Source organism: Macaca fascicularis, chromosome 7 (genome assembly GCF_037993035.2).
Source record: "Macaca fascicularis isolate 582-1 chromosome 7, T2T-MFA8v1.1".
In the NCBI taxonomy this organism is placed as follows: Eukaryota; Metazoa; Chordata; class Mammalia; order Primates; family Cercopithecidae; genus Macaca; species Macaca fascicularis.
Genome location: NC_088381.1, coordinates 125,310,283 through 125,325,543, shown reverse-complemented (window position 1 = coordinate 125,325,543; position 15,261 = coordinate 125,310,283). Strand labels below are relative to the sequence as shown.

The following is a 15,261-nucleotide window of genomic DNA, read 5'->3' as shown; positions in this document are numbered from 1 at the left end:
GCAATGTATTCATCCCCTTCAAAGGCAACTCAAGTCATCAACAGAAAAATCAAATGACGCTTTAGCCACTCCGCTGCTTTCTTTCCTACTTGGAGGATAAATTCTTCAATTAAATTAAAGATTAACAACGCCTTGGTAATTAGCATGCATCCTCTTAGTTGCAAAGATGGCTTAGCTATTCTCAGCTGTTAGTTTTTTTACAAAGGTGCTTGCAGTGAAAGCGTCAAGTTTAAGACTTCTCTAAACCTCTGCTCTACATCTCTCTCTGTGTTAATAATCTTCCTGGTGTTAGATATTTGTTTAATGATCAATAGTGGCTTCTATTCCTATCACTGAGTATTTCAGAAAGCAGCATAACCAAGTCAATGTTTAACTGGATTCTTTGGGTCTGAAATGGCAAAGTTGAAGGGAAGTCTCCATGGAAACCAGCCTCCCAGGAAGTGGCCAAAAGGGTTAGTGTGCAGTGAAACAGAGCTAGAAGGATGCCATGAAGGAAATGACTGCTTTGTAAAGCCAGGGTAAACTTCTGAAATGCCTTGATTAAAACAAGCTATATTAAAGACCCCAAAACCACTTTCCTCGCAGCTTTCCTCTGAATGTCTTTCACATGAAATGGGCCTGAGTCACTCTAAGACTCACCCGAGGGTGATCAAAGTAGCACCTTTGCAAAACAAAGAGGTAGAGACTCCCTCAGCTGGCCCTGTGGACTTTGCATTCAATCAGAATTTGGAAGAAAAGACTTCACATTCACTGGCAAGACTGCAGGACCAGAATAAAGCCTTGGAAGGGCAGCTGCCACCTTTACAAGAAAACTGGTATGGAAGATACTATGCAGGTAAACATAAAACCCAGCATGAGATGTGTGTATCTGGACCAAGGAGCATTATTAATAGATTTATCTGACTGTCTCCATGATCTCAGAAAGTTTCTAAATTACTGAAATGTAGAGGAATTTAGGCTATCTTTGAAAACTCAAATCTTTCAAAGAGGATTGAATGTCAATTGAAAGTATTCTGGGTGCATTAGAATGGGAGTATAAACTGTACAAAGGGCTTTTCACCATTCCATATGAGAAGGATAAATCATTTTGTTTCAGCTCAGTTTGTAATGCTTTCAATATTTATACCTAGCTTTGACAGACCATTAAAATTATATAGATACTAATGTGATAAATGATAGCAATCGCATTTCAGTTAAATTCTAAATTTAAATCATTCTCTCCAGTATAGTTTTATGCACCGGGCTTTGTGGTTTTGAAAGCAGCACTTTAAGAGTGAGTTAATTCTAACATGAATTTTGAAACCACCCTAAACAGAATTGATTTATTACAGTACATTGGAGTGGATGAGTCACCCTTTTCCCAACCCCACATTCTTCATGGTCATCTGCAGAACTAACAGAATTCTTTCCCATTATGATTGGAAGCTCTGAGCCTGAAGTGGCTATAAATTATCCTGGAATATTTTATAAGCCATGTAAAATGTTTTATCATGACCACAATGATAATTAAACAGACATCTTCACTTAGAAAAATATATGTTTATTTTATATATATATATATGCATATGTATATTGTTTTCCCTTTCCTTCACCTTCTGGATCAATAACACAAATAAGTTTCCCTTATTGGATGCCTCATTCAGAAAGCCTCACATTCTCTTTTGGTACCTAGCAAATCTTGCCTGGAATGATTTTTCATGTCTACTGTCTGCAGAATTGATAACCTTTGGTTGTTTCTATATGGCCTATTTTTATGTTCTTTATGGTCTTCAAGTTCTTAAGCACATAGATGGGAATTTTCCCCTTAGGAAATTTTTTATGACAGACGAATAGGTGACAAGACACGATTTAAAAAATGGAGCGTGAGTGTGCACTAAGAGTATGCAATGCTCCTACTGAGGAATTCCCTTTTTATCCAAATCCCCATTGAGAGTTTTAAGATTTTGGTGATAGAGAGAGACTCTGTTTCAAAAAAAAAAGATTTAGGTAACTGAATAAATGGTGAAAGCTGATTCATGTGCTTTAGAGTCCCAACTGGAAAACATGCTTATGTCTGAAGTGACAAAATCACATTGAAAATAAATAACAAGGAGATCATGAGGATTCTCATGACGATCTCCCATATTCTCACCGCAGCTCCATCAAATACCAAATCGAACGACCTTGGGCAAGTTACTTCATCAATTTTTTTCACTTGTAATCAGGGGTAAAAATAAATGCCTGACACAGCCTATGCCATTTGAGGAGAATCTAATTAAATAATGGACTAACATCACTAAAATAAAAAAATAAGGATTAGTAAGATTTCTGAAAAAATAGCTGAAAATACTTACATTTTTAAATCCAATATGTTTGTTGTTTCCATCCTGCTCAATATGCTGGCATCTTTTCAAAAGAAAATAAGGACATAGTTTGCATACCACTAAAAGTCAGAGAGAACAAAGTCCTTAAAGCGGTCATTCACATGTCTTAAAGAGAAAGATGCATAATTATCCATGGATTTTTCCATTTAAAATGCAAAGTGGGACTGTAAAATACTCTGTGAAACAATCTAGAAATCAGAATGTGTCCAGATTATTAAAAGGGAAAGACAAGAACTGCACTCATGCAGCGTTGGTCATGGTAGCACTCCCAAGAGCTCAGGATAATCAAGCTGGAAAATAAAATCCATAATGGATCTGTTGAGCCTCTCTGTTTCCTAATAGAGGCTTAACTCTGTATCCCTGGCTTGTTTCATCAGGAAAGAATATTGATATGCTGTATTATAGTGGCAATCTGTGGAAATTTTTTTCACTAAAGGGGCTATTGAATTGTGTTCACACATACTCCATTTCTGTCTCATCTCTGTATAATCACCTATCTATCTATCTATCATCTATTTCATCTAAGAAGATTATTTTCATTTTTTAAAGTTATATATTTTTCTGATGTCTTATATTTCGGTGAGGAGATTTTATGGAATTAAAACAAGTCAATAAATTTCTATTTTCCAGGCCAAATTCTGTTTGAAAAATATTTGCAGTCAACATATTGGTAATTTTGTAATTCTTCCCCTAAATATGAACCTGAGTAGGAAGTTAGGAGAGCAGATATTAAATCCCAAGTCTAGACTAAAACAGTGTCATTTGCACTAATGTAGGTTCCCTGCTTTCTGTGTTTCATCTCCACATTCAACCTACAGGTTAGACATATATAACTGGAAAGGTACAAAATTGTGTTGATAAAGTCTAGTAACTAATGATTACCTGATCTAATAGTAAATTATATTTAACGTTTTATTCTTGTTTCTTCTCCAATCCTTCAAGCATCCAGAGATGTGGATTTTGACATCCCACTGGAATACAGAGAAACAAGTATTATTAAAAGGCATCCACCCCAAAGACTTCAAGTAAGATGAATTTAAAAGGCTTCATAAGGAATTTCTTGGATATAATGGTAACATCCCTTTTTAAACTATAATCATCAAAGAGGGACATTGATAATGACCAAGCTATTAATGAGAATGTTCTTAAAGAAAAATGCAATCAGTCACAAATACTCTATTACTTTAAGATTTTCCTTTAGCAATGATTTTGCTTTTAAGACCGGCCACCGAAAGAAGCAAGTTTAGTAGCAAGGACATAGGTATGATGCAACTCAAGAGGCTTGAATCCAGCACTAATTAGTTGGTTGACTATGGGAAAACAACTTGTAATAAATAATAACAGCTACTACTATTTAATTATACCTACTATACCTACTACAAGTCAGATACTATAACAGGCAATTCAATCTGTTATTTATTTAATCTTCTTAGCCATCTATGAAAAGGAAGAATTATCTTTGTTTTATATATGCTAGTCAGAGAGTTCAGTAACTACCCCCAAAGACTCACAGAGGTCAGATAGCAACCAGGTCTCCAAAATCTGCACTCCTAACTATCAGCGTAAGTAATTTCTATAGTCCTTCTATCTTTAACCTTTTATTGTTCTAGATGTTAACTGGTTGTTTAAATTCAGGACATTGGATTCCAAGGAAGCAAAGCAAGAGCTTTAAACACATTCACCTTAATAAATATTTAATGGGTTCTCTGTAGATAGCTATACATTTTAAGAACTCTCAACCTAGAAAGGGAATGGGTAGTTTGGAGTGGTCCTTGAAAATGAGCATCATTGGAAGGAGGGTTTAGGGCTCTCTTGTGAGCAGGATCTATCACTGACATTTGAAGCCAAATCCCACCTGCTACACAATTCACCCAGATGCCTGGACCAATCCCAGAGGTACTGGAGCTCATTTGTTGGGGATTATTTCTGTTTCAGTTGGTTTTTCTTTACCTGTCTTCTGCAGAAGCTCACAGCCATTATTTGAAGTGATTATATCATTTTGTCTCAAAAGAGTATTTTTTCCCAAAATATTAGAAACTACAAAATTATTCTTTAGATAAAGAAAAATAAAATGAAATATAACAAATTAATATCTAATTTACAAGTTTTTACAAATCCTCTAAGTAAACAGGATAGTTTTAAAAGATATTTTATTCCTAAATCAAATACTTCCTTTCAAAGGAGTGTGTTTAATACATGTTTCCGTGAAGCCTCTAAGCTGATTAGTTCAAATAGAAGATATTACTCTAACTAGTGAAAAATATTTGTCTAGTACTTTATAGCTCACAAGTACTTTTTTATATCTATCAATCCTAAACAAAGGAGGTTAAGTTTTGATTTTCTCAATAGTCAAACAAGGTCAAAGAGAGAACATTGGTATTTCAGAGTCAAACACTGCACCACCACCTCCATACACATACACCCTAACCAACCATCTTAAAAACAAAGAATCAAGACAAATGAATTATTTCAGTGCAAAGACTATGCCTTTTTTATTCTTCAACTTTTAAATTCAGGGATACAGGTGCAGGATGTACAGGTTTGTTACATAAATAAATATGTGCCATGGTGGTTTGCTGCACAGATCATCCTATCACCTAGGTCTTAAGCTCAGTATCCATTAGCTGTTCTTCCTGATTCTCTCCCTCTCCACCAACCCTGACAGGCCCCAGTGTGTGTTGTTCCCCTCCCTGTGTCCATGTGTTCTTATTGTTCAGCTCCCACTTATAAGTGAGAACATGTAGTGTTTGGTTTTCTGTTCCTGAGTTAGTTTTGCTGAGGATAATGGCTTCTGACTCCATCCATGTCCCTGCAAAGAACATGATCTCATTCCTTTTCATGGCTGCACAGAATTCCATGGTGTATATGTACTACATTTTCTTTATCCAGTTTATCATTGATGGGCATTTAGGTTAATTCCATGTCTTTGCTATTGTGAATAGTGCTGCAATTAACATATGCATCCATGTATCTTTATAATAGAATGATTTATATTCCTTTGGGTATATACCCTGTAATGGAATTGCTGGGTCAAATGGTATTTCTGCCTCTAGGTCTTTGAGCAATCACCACATTGTCTTCCACAATGGTTGAACTAATTTACACTCCCACCAATGGTGTAAAAGCGTTCCTTTTTCTCCACAACCTCTCCAGCATCTGTTGTTTTTCGGCTTTTTAATATGGCCATTCTGATTGGTGTGAGGCAGTATCTCATTGTGGCTTCGATTTGCAGTTCTCTAATGATCGGTCATGTTGAGCTTTTTTTCATATGTTTGTTGACTGCGTGTATGTCTTCTTTTGAGAAGTGTCTGTTCATGTCCTTTGCCCACTTTTTAACGGGGTTGTTTTTTTCTTGTAAATGTGTTTAAGTTCCTTGCAGACTCTGAATATTAGACCTTTGTCAGATGGATAGATTGCAAAAATGTTCTCCCATTCTGTAGGTTGCAAATACTATGTCTTATTCAATCTTATGTCTTCAGCCATTAATACTTAATATGAGATCCACAAAAGTTTGTGAGTAAAATGAATGAGTGAATGAATGACAATGAGACCCATCATCCCTGCTGGAGGAAGGATAAAGCACTCAAAGTGCACTCCCTGCTATTGCAGATCTGTAATCACTGTATTAGAAGTCTGTACCATCACTGTAACACGACTGTATTAGAAGTCTCCTTGACTAGCAAAAATAACTAACATGATTAATTAGAAGGATATAGGAATGCTTTATTGAACCAAAGATCTGGGAGACACCTAAGCTTCAGGGAAGAATTATACCTTGGAACTTGAAATGCAGAGCTCTCTCAATTCCTAAGCTCTTCTCTGTGCATTTGCTATACTCTTTCTCACCAAAGATGAGTTTTCTCTGTTCTTCAGGAATGAAATATGGCCACACATGAAATATGGCCACCCTGAGCTTGTATCTTACAGTTCCAGTCAAATGGACAGATGGGCCTTCTTGACTCCAATTCCAGATTCCTAGGAGAAAGGATATTGGCTCATCTTTGCTCATGATTTCAGCTCTGGTTCAATGAGCTATGGCCAGAGCATATACTCATGCAGTAGATATATGGGCAGAGAAGTCTCCCCTATAGACTCTGGAGTCAGCTCCCAGAGAGGAGGGAAATCACTAGAAACTTGGCAGACACTCCCAAAGAGACCAGCTATAATTATCTTCACAAATGAAGCTCAGCACATTTTCAAGCACAAATGAGTTTTTGAGAGAATAATACATGCTGGGTCCTCATGACATGCTAATTAATAGCCTAATTTCTGCCAAAGAAAATTCTAAAAGTATTTTTAATTATTAAACCAAACCTAATTGTATGCTAAATTATTTGAGTTATATTTTTGGCACCTTCTACTTCCTAAACATCTACTCCTCAAATAAAGAGCAAGTCATGAACTAGCATTATCCAACCTAGAGCTGAGAGGCTCTGAGAGCCTCTGCCAGGGAACTCTGCATCAAATGGGCCTTTTTATTGAAGAGTTGATTAGCACTGTCCCCTCTGGCCTGATCACCTTCTTATGCATCCATTTCTAGCTTATATTGGAGGTGTTTCCCCCCCCAACATATAGTGTGTCCTCAGATGATCTCCTTGGATAACTCCCTGATCTTCAAATATTTCTTCAAATCTCACTGTCCCTATAAGACTCACCCCGACCAATCAATTGACATTGCAACCCCCACGTCAGCACTCTTGAGTCCGCTGGCCCTTCACTAGATTCCCAAATCTCCTAGCAGACACTTCAACTGATTATGCTGACCATTTGTTTTGTTTGAGAAGTCAAATAATCCAGAAGTCTTTAAACAAATGATACTTATATTATAAAGTGAAAATAAGGTGTCATTCTAACCAATTCTCTAGTAGTTCCTTCCATTGTGTTCTCTTTGAAGATGATGAAGTGAGGCATCTCACTTCCTGGGCAGGGAAAAGGAACATGCATATAAACCCAGAATTCTGAGGCAATTTCATCTGACTGGTTCATTTAGCTGAAGCCAATTTCGCCAACAATTTTTTCTGCAGTGCTTCTCAAATCAAGTGGTAAATGCTTCAACGAAGAGATCCCAGTTGCAATGTTAGTTGCTGCCATCTAGTGGCTTTTGTGAAGGAATAGTGTGATTCCTTAGGCTCTTCTCAACGGCCAGGGAGAAACTCAACCTGGAGAGAGTTCTTGCAGATATCTACCACTGAACCCTTATTAGAATTGTGTGTTTAAATAGAAACACTGAAAATAGCAGAAAGAGATCTGTGATAACTACATATTTATACTAGCAAAGCAAAAACTTGGTCTATGAATTTATGGATAGATGAGTTTAATAAAACTAAAAATTCGTGGCTTTTTCAGACTCAATTTTTCAAAAATATTCCACAAAAAAAGATCCTCCGTAGGCTATTTTGATGTCATTCCTTTGTTCACTTAAGGCAATGTGGAAGTCAGTGGCCCCCAACCTAGGAAGAAATCATCAGAATCCCTGGGAGAGTTGTGAAAATATTTATTTCCAGGATATACCCCAGACCTGTTGAATCTCAATCTCTAGTGAATGGGCCAAGAATTTCTTCTTTTTTAATGCCAGAAAAGTCTGAGATAAGCCATTCTGGAGAACATATAGTGCAGAAAAGAGGTTTAGATTTGGAGCTGGACACACTTGTGCTTGAATCATGGAGATGCCACTTTCTAACTGTTCAACCTTAGACAAGTCAGCAACCTCTCTGAAATGGGGAATCATCATAATTATCCACGGAGTTCACATGAGGATTGAATGAGATTACATATTTATAACCCTGGGTATGGCATACAGTAATAGCTGCAAAGGCATATAGACCTAATAAGAAAGAACCAAATCCTGAACACTCTCCACGTCCAGAGGATGGCACAAACACTTGTTCTCCCCAGCTTCCAGAAATCCCCCTTGAGTCATTCCTGATTCTTCCTCCCATAGGTGCCTTGAGGGGCTCCTCTCCCTTGGCCTCCCCTCCCCTTCCTCTCCTTCCACTTTTCTTGCAGTGTTCTGACTTGATCAGCAGCTGCCTCTCGTACCAGCAGGTCCCATTTGCTTTGCATCTTTATGTCCTGCAGGGTTAAGAGCCAGGGGAACAAACTCCTCTTACTAGGATTGATCTCCTCTCATTAAATCTTTGCTAAGTTATGTTAAAAAGACCCACTTCCTCCTCTGAGATGAGAATGGAACAGAGAACCACTTCCCACCACAAATGCAAATTATTACCTGGCACATATCTAACATAAAGATGAGCTCTTTCCCCTTGTTGTCTCTTCTTTGTCTCCACATTCTTTGCCCTTCTTCTCTTCCTTACCAGGTCTACTTTGGGGTGCTCCAGCAGAAAGGACTGCTGGGTGCTCTCCAGTCCAGGACCAGGGACCTAGAAGTGGTTGTACAGGGAAGTAGTGGTGGACACAGGTCATGCTCCCCATTACAAGTACTGAATATCCAGTATTTATCTTCTTTGGTCCACTCACTCCTTTTTTCCTGGTCACCTTGAAAGCCAAGTTGACTTCCAAATGTACCTCTTAATAATGCAACAAATCACACCAAAACTAAACCATTTTAAAGTAAATTAGCATGTGCCTTCAGCAGTGAACTAAGGTGGGAGTAGGGCTCACACTCTTTGCTGCAGCATGATGTCCTCATGGTTTTCCTCCTACTTCTTGAGCCATCATTTCCCAGTCTCCTTGGCCAGCTTATTCCTGGCCACCAGCCTCACCACTGGAACTCCTGGAGTCTGCAGTCTTTAGCTCTCCTCTTCTCACTCCTGACCTTTACCATGACCTCGGCTTCACTCATGCTCTACTCTGGGATTATTCCCCAAAGTCTCCAGCACAGACCTCTCCTCCCAAGCTCCCTGTATAACTCAACAGCTACACTGGCCTGTCTCAAAGGTGTCTCAAACTCAATCTACTGCACACCAAATTTGTATTTTCCTTCTACATCCCAGCCAAACTAGGTCTTCCTCTGGATTGCCCATCACAGGGTATAACACCCTCCATTCCTTGTGCTGTGGACTCTATTCCCATTTACTAACCATAATGAATCTCGTTTGGTCAGCTTTAAACATTTGTAGAGATCATCAGTTTCCCTCTTTCAACCCCAGCCCATCATCTTTGTCCTCCTAGCTGATCTCTCCACATCCATAATTATTCCTTTCTAGTTTCCACACTGCAGCCAGAGTGACCTTTTTTAAAAAAGCAAAGGTAATCATGTCACTTCTTTGCTTAACACATCAGTGGCTTCTCATTGCTCGTAAGGGACCACTATCTTGATGGCCTGTCAGGCCTTACATGACCTGGCCCCTGCCTCACCTCCCTAGCTCATTCCAAGCTGCTGTTTCACTTACCTAAACTGCAGCCAACTGACTTCGTTCCATTCCTTCAACAGATCATGATCACTCCCCACCTCAGGGCTATGGCACACCTTAGTCCCCTAAAAACTCCCAATCTGTCCATTTCTACTGAAAAGGTACTACCTTAAAGCACTTTCTTGAACTGCCTCCCTAGCCCTTTCCCTCCTGCCTTAGATTGCTAAGGCTGTAACACAGTACCACAAATTGGGTGGCTTAAATGATCCAAACGTATTGTCTCCCAGTTCTGGAAGCTAGAAGACTGAGGTCCAGGTGTCCATAGGGTTGGTTCCCTCTGAAGCCTGTGAGGAAGGTCTGCTCCATGACTCTCTTCTAGCTTTAGGTAATTTTCTGGCACTCTTCGGTGCTGTTCATTGGCTTGAAGAACCATCACCCCAACCTCTCCCTTCATCTTCACATCGTGTCCTGCCTGTGTGTGTGTCGGTGTCCAGATTTCCCCTTTTTTATGAGGACATTATCATATTGAATTAGGGGCTTGCCCTACTCCAGTATGACTTCATCTTAACTAATTATATCTGCAATGACCCTATTTCCAAATAAATTCACATTCTGAGGTATGGAGGGGCTAGGCTTCAACATACGAATTTTGTGGGGTAGCACAGTTCAACCCCTAACACACATTATTTTTCAGGTGGAGTCCTTCAGTTATGTAGCATCATAGTTCTGCCCTGCAGATTTTTTCTTCAAAGCACTGACCACAGTTTGTAATGATCACTTGAATAATCACACAAGCAAAAGCACATCTATTACGCATAGATTATAAGCTCCATGAGGGGCCATGTCCGTTTTTGCTGACCGTTGCCTCCCCATGTCTGGCATGTAGCAGTCATTAAGTACTCACTGAAGGAACAGATAAACTCTGTGGTCCTCCACGTTCGCCATTGCATGTCAATGTGAAGAGACCACCCTTCGTCTCCCAAACCTGCTTGATCACTTCTCAGTGCTCAGCTTCTAAGGCAAGAAGGGCTGGAGGCAGACCGGCTGACATGAATTGCTGCCCAGTCTTAGTGACCCCCTGAAACTCCAACATATCTCCCCTATCAAGCCAAGCCCCTTCTAGAAAAAGACATCTCTAAAATGTGTTAGCACACTGCAGTTTCATTTTAAATGTGTCTCATAGTCACCAGTGATTACTACTAAGGAGCTTCTCTAGAGATCTTAAAAACAGATTGCTTCCCTAAGGGCTGGAATAGTTCAGCTGGGTACCTAAGGAATGTGTGAAATAAAATAAATTCCTAGTGCCTCTTTTATCTCTAATATTCTAAGATCCTGGTGGTTTGATAATTTTGGACATGGTCCCTCAATGCAGACAGAAGAGGATTCTTAGTCTCCTAACTCTCTGACCAGTACTTAGATCAATAAGGCACTGTCTACAGTGCACTAGAATAATAAAGAACCCAGATAGGTTGAAAAGCCTTTTGCACTAATATAACTGTAATGCTGTTGGAACCACCTTTCCTGTATGCTCTCAGAAATAAGTGCCGCTTTTGCAAAGTGTTAAGATAGTTTAATGTCTGGCTTTTGTGTTTCATCATCTCATGGCATGAGGAATGCTGACTGCTCTAAACGTTGAACTTCTAGAAGCTCGAACCCGTCGACTTGCCACGAGTAATTACTTCAGGAAGACTCCTGAGCCAGCGAGAAGCCAGGACAATGCACAAAGCAAAGGTGAGCTGCAGCAGTAACCTGACAGGGAGGTGAACTAGGGGTGGGCGACACAGGATTGGGGCACTGGAGCACACTGGTCCTTTCATGCACTCTCTGCATGGAGGAGTTCAAAGACAAATCAAACTGTTAAGTCATTCAGAGTGAGAACTTTTCAAAGCTATTTATTCTCTTCTGTGCATGCCTCCAACTGGCAGTGGCTCTTACCTCTTGCATGAGCTCTGCGCCCTTTTCTGTTTTGTGTTGAAAACAGGGCAATGTAGATGAGAAAAGACTTTTACTTAGAAATTGGTGATTCTGAAGTTTTCAAATCTGTGAAAAATTCAGCATAAGTCCTCCCTTTCATTCCTCCCCTCAGTTTAAAACATCCTCTTTGTTCTGTTTGCAGGAGAAATCTTATCTACAAGTTATTCCTGACTTATTTGCCACAACCTCACCAAAAATTAATCCTGAGAAATGTCTTCTGTGTATCTTTTCCCTGCTTTGCACTTGTAATGTTCTGTTGACTAGAACTCCCCTCACATAGAAATGAAAGCTGGGAGGCAGAAGCAGATTTTCAACACTTTCCACTCCTAATTGTTTTGGAGCTAGCTAGGTGCTGCTGTGTGGCTGGCTGACTTGGTAAAGATGTCCAGGTGCTATCAGAATCAAGCCCACGTTTGTGGTGCTGACAGCATCTGCGGAGATGGCCCTTCCCTGAGGTTCACATCAGCTGACAGTCACTATCCACACGGCAACACAAAAGGTATTGTCAAACACATCACCCTTCCTGGCAACAGCAAATGACAAATGAAGGTATATTCACCTCTGGCTGCCCTCAATAACTGTCTGCACTGTCCCACTGGAGTTTATGATGCACCAGCGGGGAGATGTTCAGAGTCACAAATAATCAACTTCAAATCCTCCCTAAACTGCAATATTCTCCAAGGCTTAGGCTGACATATGGAAATGCACTCTATAGAAATAGGTTCCATTTCACCATTCAGCAGCTTCCCTCTCATTTCATAGCCAGTCAATTAGTGGTAGAAGAGATAGGGAGAAAAAGGAAGGTTTCTTCAAACTGAACACATTTCTGGGGTTAGTACTAGTAATAAGTAGTAATAAGCATCTGTTTACAAGGGAAGTGATATCTTGTCAAAAATGAGATGTGGAAAGATATTCCCATTTAAGGTTTACAAAACTCTATAGCAACCTAAAAAACTACAAATATACATATCAAAGAGTCACTTCATTCATTGACAGTGACACAAAGGACTTGTCAGGGACATACAATAGTCCACTTTTGTCATCACAAGATATCTCTACGGGTTATGACTGATTAAGATCTCACTCTGTTTCAAGAAGGATGTAAACTTGTGAATTGCAGAGTCAGTAACAAATTACCCCATACTAACAAGTGTGTCATCTTTCATAGCAGGTACTAGAAAAGAAAATGCAAACTCCAATGTATACTTCTGAGAACAGACAATATTTGCATAAGATGCAAATGCTGGAAATGATTCGTAAAAGACAAGAGGTAAATATGAGAAGAGAAAAGAGTGTCATATTTACCAAATTTTCATCACATAATCACTGCCCTGCCACATGAATATATCAAGCATAGATACCTAGGCTTTACTTAGCATTTTAAATCTAGTCACTGAGGTTAAAAGTTCAACTACTAAAGCTGAGAAGAATCAGGAAGATTCCCTTCTGCTGATAACCTTGTTGAGTCTTTTCTAAGTTTTCAGTCCTATCAAGGATGTATCTGTGCCTCAAGTCTCCATTTTTAAAAATAGTTTGCTCCTATGACACTCTGGACATAGGAAAATGGGGCTAGATCATTTTTCTTGGTTTAGTGAAAGGAGGAGGGGGTGAGTTGTTCTTTATTCTGATACCTAGGCCTCTCTCTATAATTCTTGCCATAGAATTATCTAACAAGAAAGACTGCTTGGAAAAAAACAAACGAAAACCCTTTACCAGTAATGCCTGTAACTGTCATATTCCAAATTCCTCCCTCTAGGAAACAAGCCTTTAGTTACTGCTCTCTGCAACTCCAATTATATCAGCTAGCCTACAGAAACACGCTTTTGTAAGGGGCCTCATCCTAATTGAGCCATACCCTTTTGAGACTGGGCACACTCACCTTTCTCCTAACAAGCTTGTGAATAAAGAAAGTTCCCATACCTTCTAGTAGGAAAAAGAAAACCATGTTCTGCTTAGAGGACTGCAGATGTCTACAGATAAGCACACAACTTGCAAAGTGGCTGATCTGTTGCTCTCTTCTGGTGAAAGTAGCTTGGGAAGAACATTGATCATTTATGGCTGATGATTTTCAGGCCCAAATGGAGTTAAAGAAAAGTCTTCACGGAGAGACAAGAATTAATAAGCGAAGTCCAAGGGACCATAAAGCCAAGAAAACCCTTCAAAGCACCCCAAAGAATGATGACCATGACCTTCTAACCATATTGCCTGATGAAATCTTGAACAGAGGTCCCGGTGAGTCATGTACAATTTTTTAGTAAAATAGTTTTTTAAACTTCATCAAATAAACTACCAAGGAAGGGGCATGGTGAGAAGACAGCACACAGCTTTGAGTTCTTGCTGAGAGTTTTACTTCCCAGAATATAGTGGGCATGTTGTCATGTAATTTTGGATGGCTGGGAGGAAAAGACAGAAACTTCCGCTTGGTAATTAAATGTCTCTTTCTTTGTATGGGTTTAATATGCTTTGCATGCTTCATTGCAAGGCTTGCCTCATCCCTAGAAGGAGAAAAGGCAAAATAGCCTCATCTTGTGGTTAGAGAGAATGAAGCACATGAAGATATATTGCCTGCAGTCACATGGCAAATTTGCTTCAGCAGGGTTGGTACCATATGCAGACACTTATCTCCCCGACTGCACCCTTTTCCACGCAGGTCAACCCTCTTTGGCACATTCAGAATTTCTAGAATGAATCCCTGCCCACCCTGAGCTTGCTGTTCCTGCTGATCTACCGGCTCAGTGGACAAGGTCTCCAATGTCACTCTTCCCTATCTCCCTACAGCTGGTCGGTCACCAAGCCCTGCTGATGTCACCTAGAAGTAAAATCTGCCCTTTCTCTTCCATTCCAGGTAGTATTGCCCTAGGTATGACCCTGGTCCTGTTACACCAGGGTTCCAGCTACAGCTTCCTGACTGGGCCCCTCCCATTAGGTCTCACTCTCCATCCATCAACACTTCACTTCAGTGGTTCTCCATGTGGTCACCAGACCACCAGCATCAGCATCACCTGGGAACCTGTTAGGGCCCAGAGTGACTGAATCAAAAACTGCAGGGGTTACGCCCAGTACTCTGGGTTTAATCACCCCTCCAGGTGATTGTGATGCTCTTAAAGTTTAAGAAAAGCTTAACTTTAAGTGATTCCTAACTCTACTCAGTAATTGAAGTATTACCACAGACCAGCATCATCAGTATCACCTGGGAGTTTATTAAGAAAGGCAAAATTGGAGGTCGTACCCCAGACCTACTGAATGAGAATCTGCATTTTATCAAGATTGCCAGATGATTCTCATGCACACTGAAGTTCTAGAAGCACTGCACTAACATCAGAGTAATCCTATAACATGCAAATCTGACCATGTCACTCTCCTGCTTAGAAAAACAAAAATCCTCCGTGATTCTCTGTCAGCCTGAAGACAACGTCTAAGCTCCTTAACATGGAGCTAAGTGTGGTGACTCATGCCTATAGTCCCAGCTACTCAAGAGGCTGAGGTGGGAGGTCCACCTGAGGCCAGGATTTCAAAACCTAGCCTAGGTAACATAGCAAGCCCCCTGTCTCAATAAAATAAACTCAACCTGGGACTCTAAGCCTTTCAGGATCCAGTCATTGCCACCTAGC

The 15,261-nt window shown here is 39.9% G+C and overlaps 1 protein-coding gene across 11 annotated transcripts in view; it reads left to right on the top strand.

Moving 5' to 3' along the window:
• Positions 1 to 470: 470 nt before the first annotated feature.
• The window catches only part of CCDC198 (coiled-coil domain containing 198), a 41,242-nt gene continuing 26,451 nt past the window's right edge, over positions 471 to 15,261 (top strand). For 3 of the 11 annotated variants that reach the window (XM_065548847.2, XM_005561348.5, XM_073997444.1), the window contains exons 1-5: positions 471 to 835; positions 3,306 to 3,388; positions 11,321 to 11,407; positions 12,819 to 12,920; positions 13,723 to 13,882. In XM_065548847.2, coding sequence (XP_065404919.1) covers positions 613 to 835; positions 3,306 to 3,388; positions 11,321 to 11,407; positions 12,819 to 12,920; positions 13,723 to 13,882 — 655 coding nt within the window. In that variant the 5' untranslated portion in view covers positions 471 to 612. Of the gene's footprint in view, positions 836 to 3,305; positions 3,436 to 11,287; positions 11,408 to 12,818; positions 12,921 to 13,722; positions 13,883 to 15,261 lie in introns of those variants that run through there. The other 8 variants (XM_005561349.5, XM_015453825.4, XM_015453826.4 and 5 more) reach the window with 7 other exon arrangements.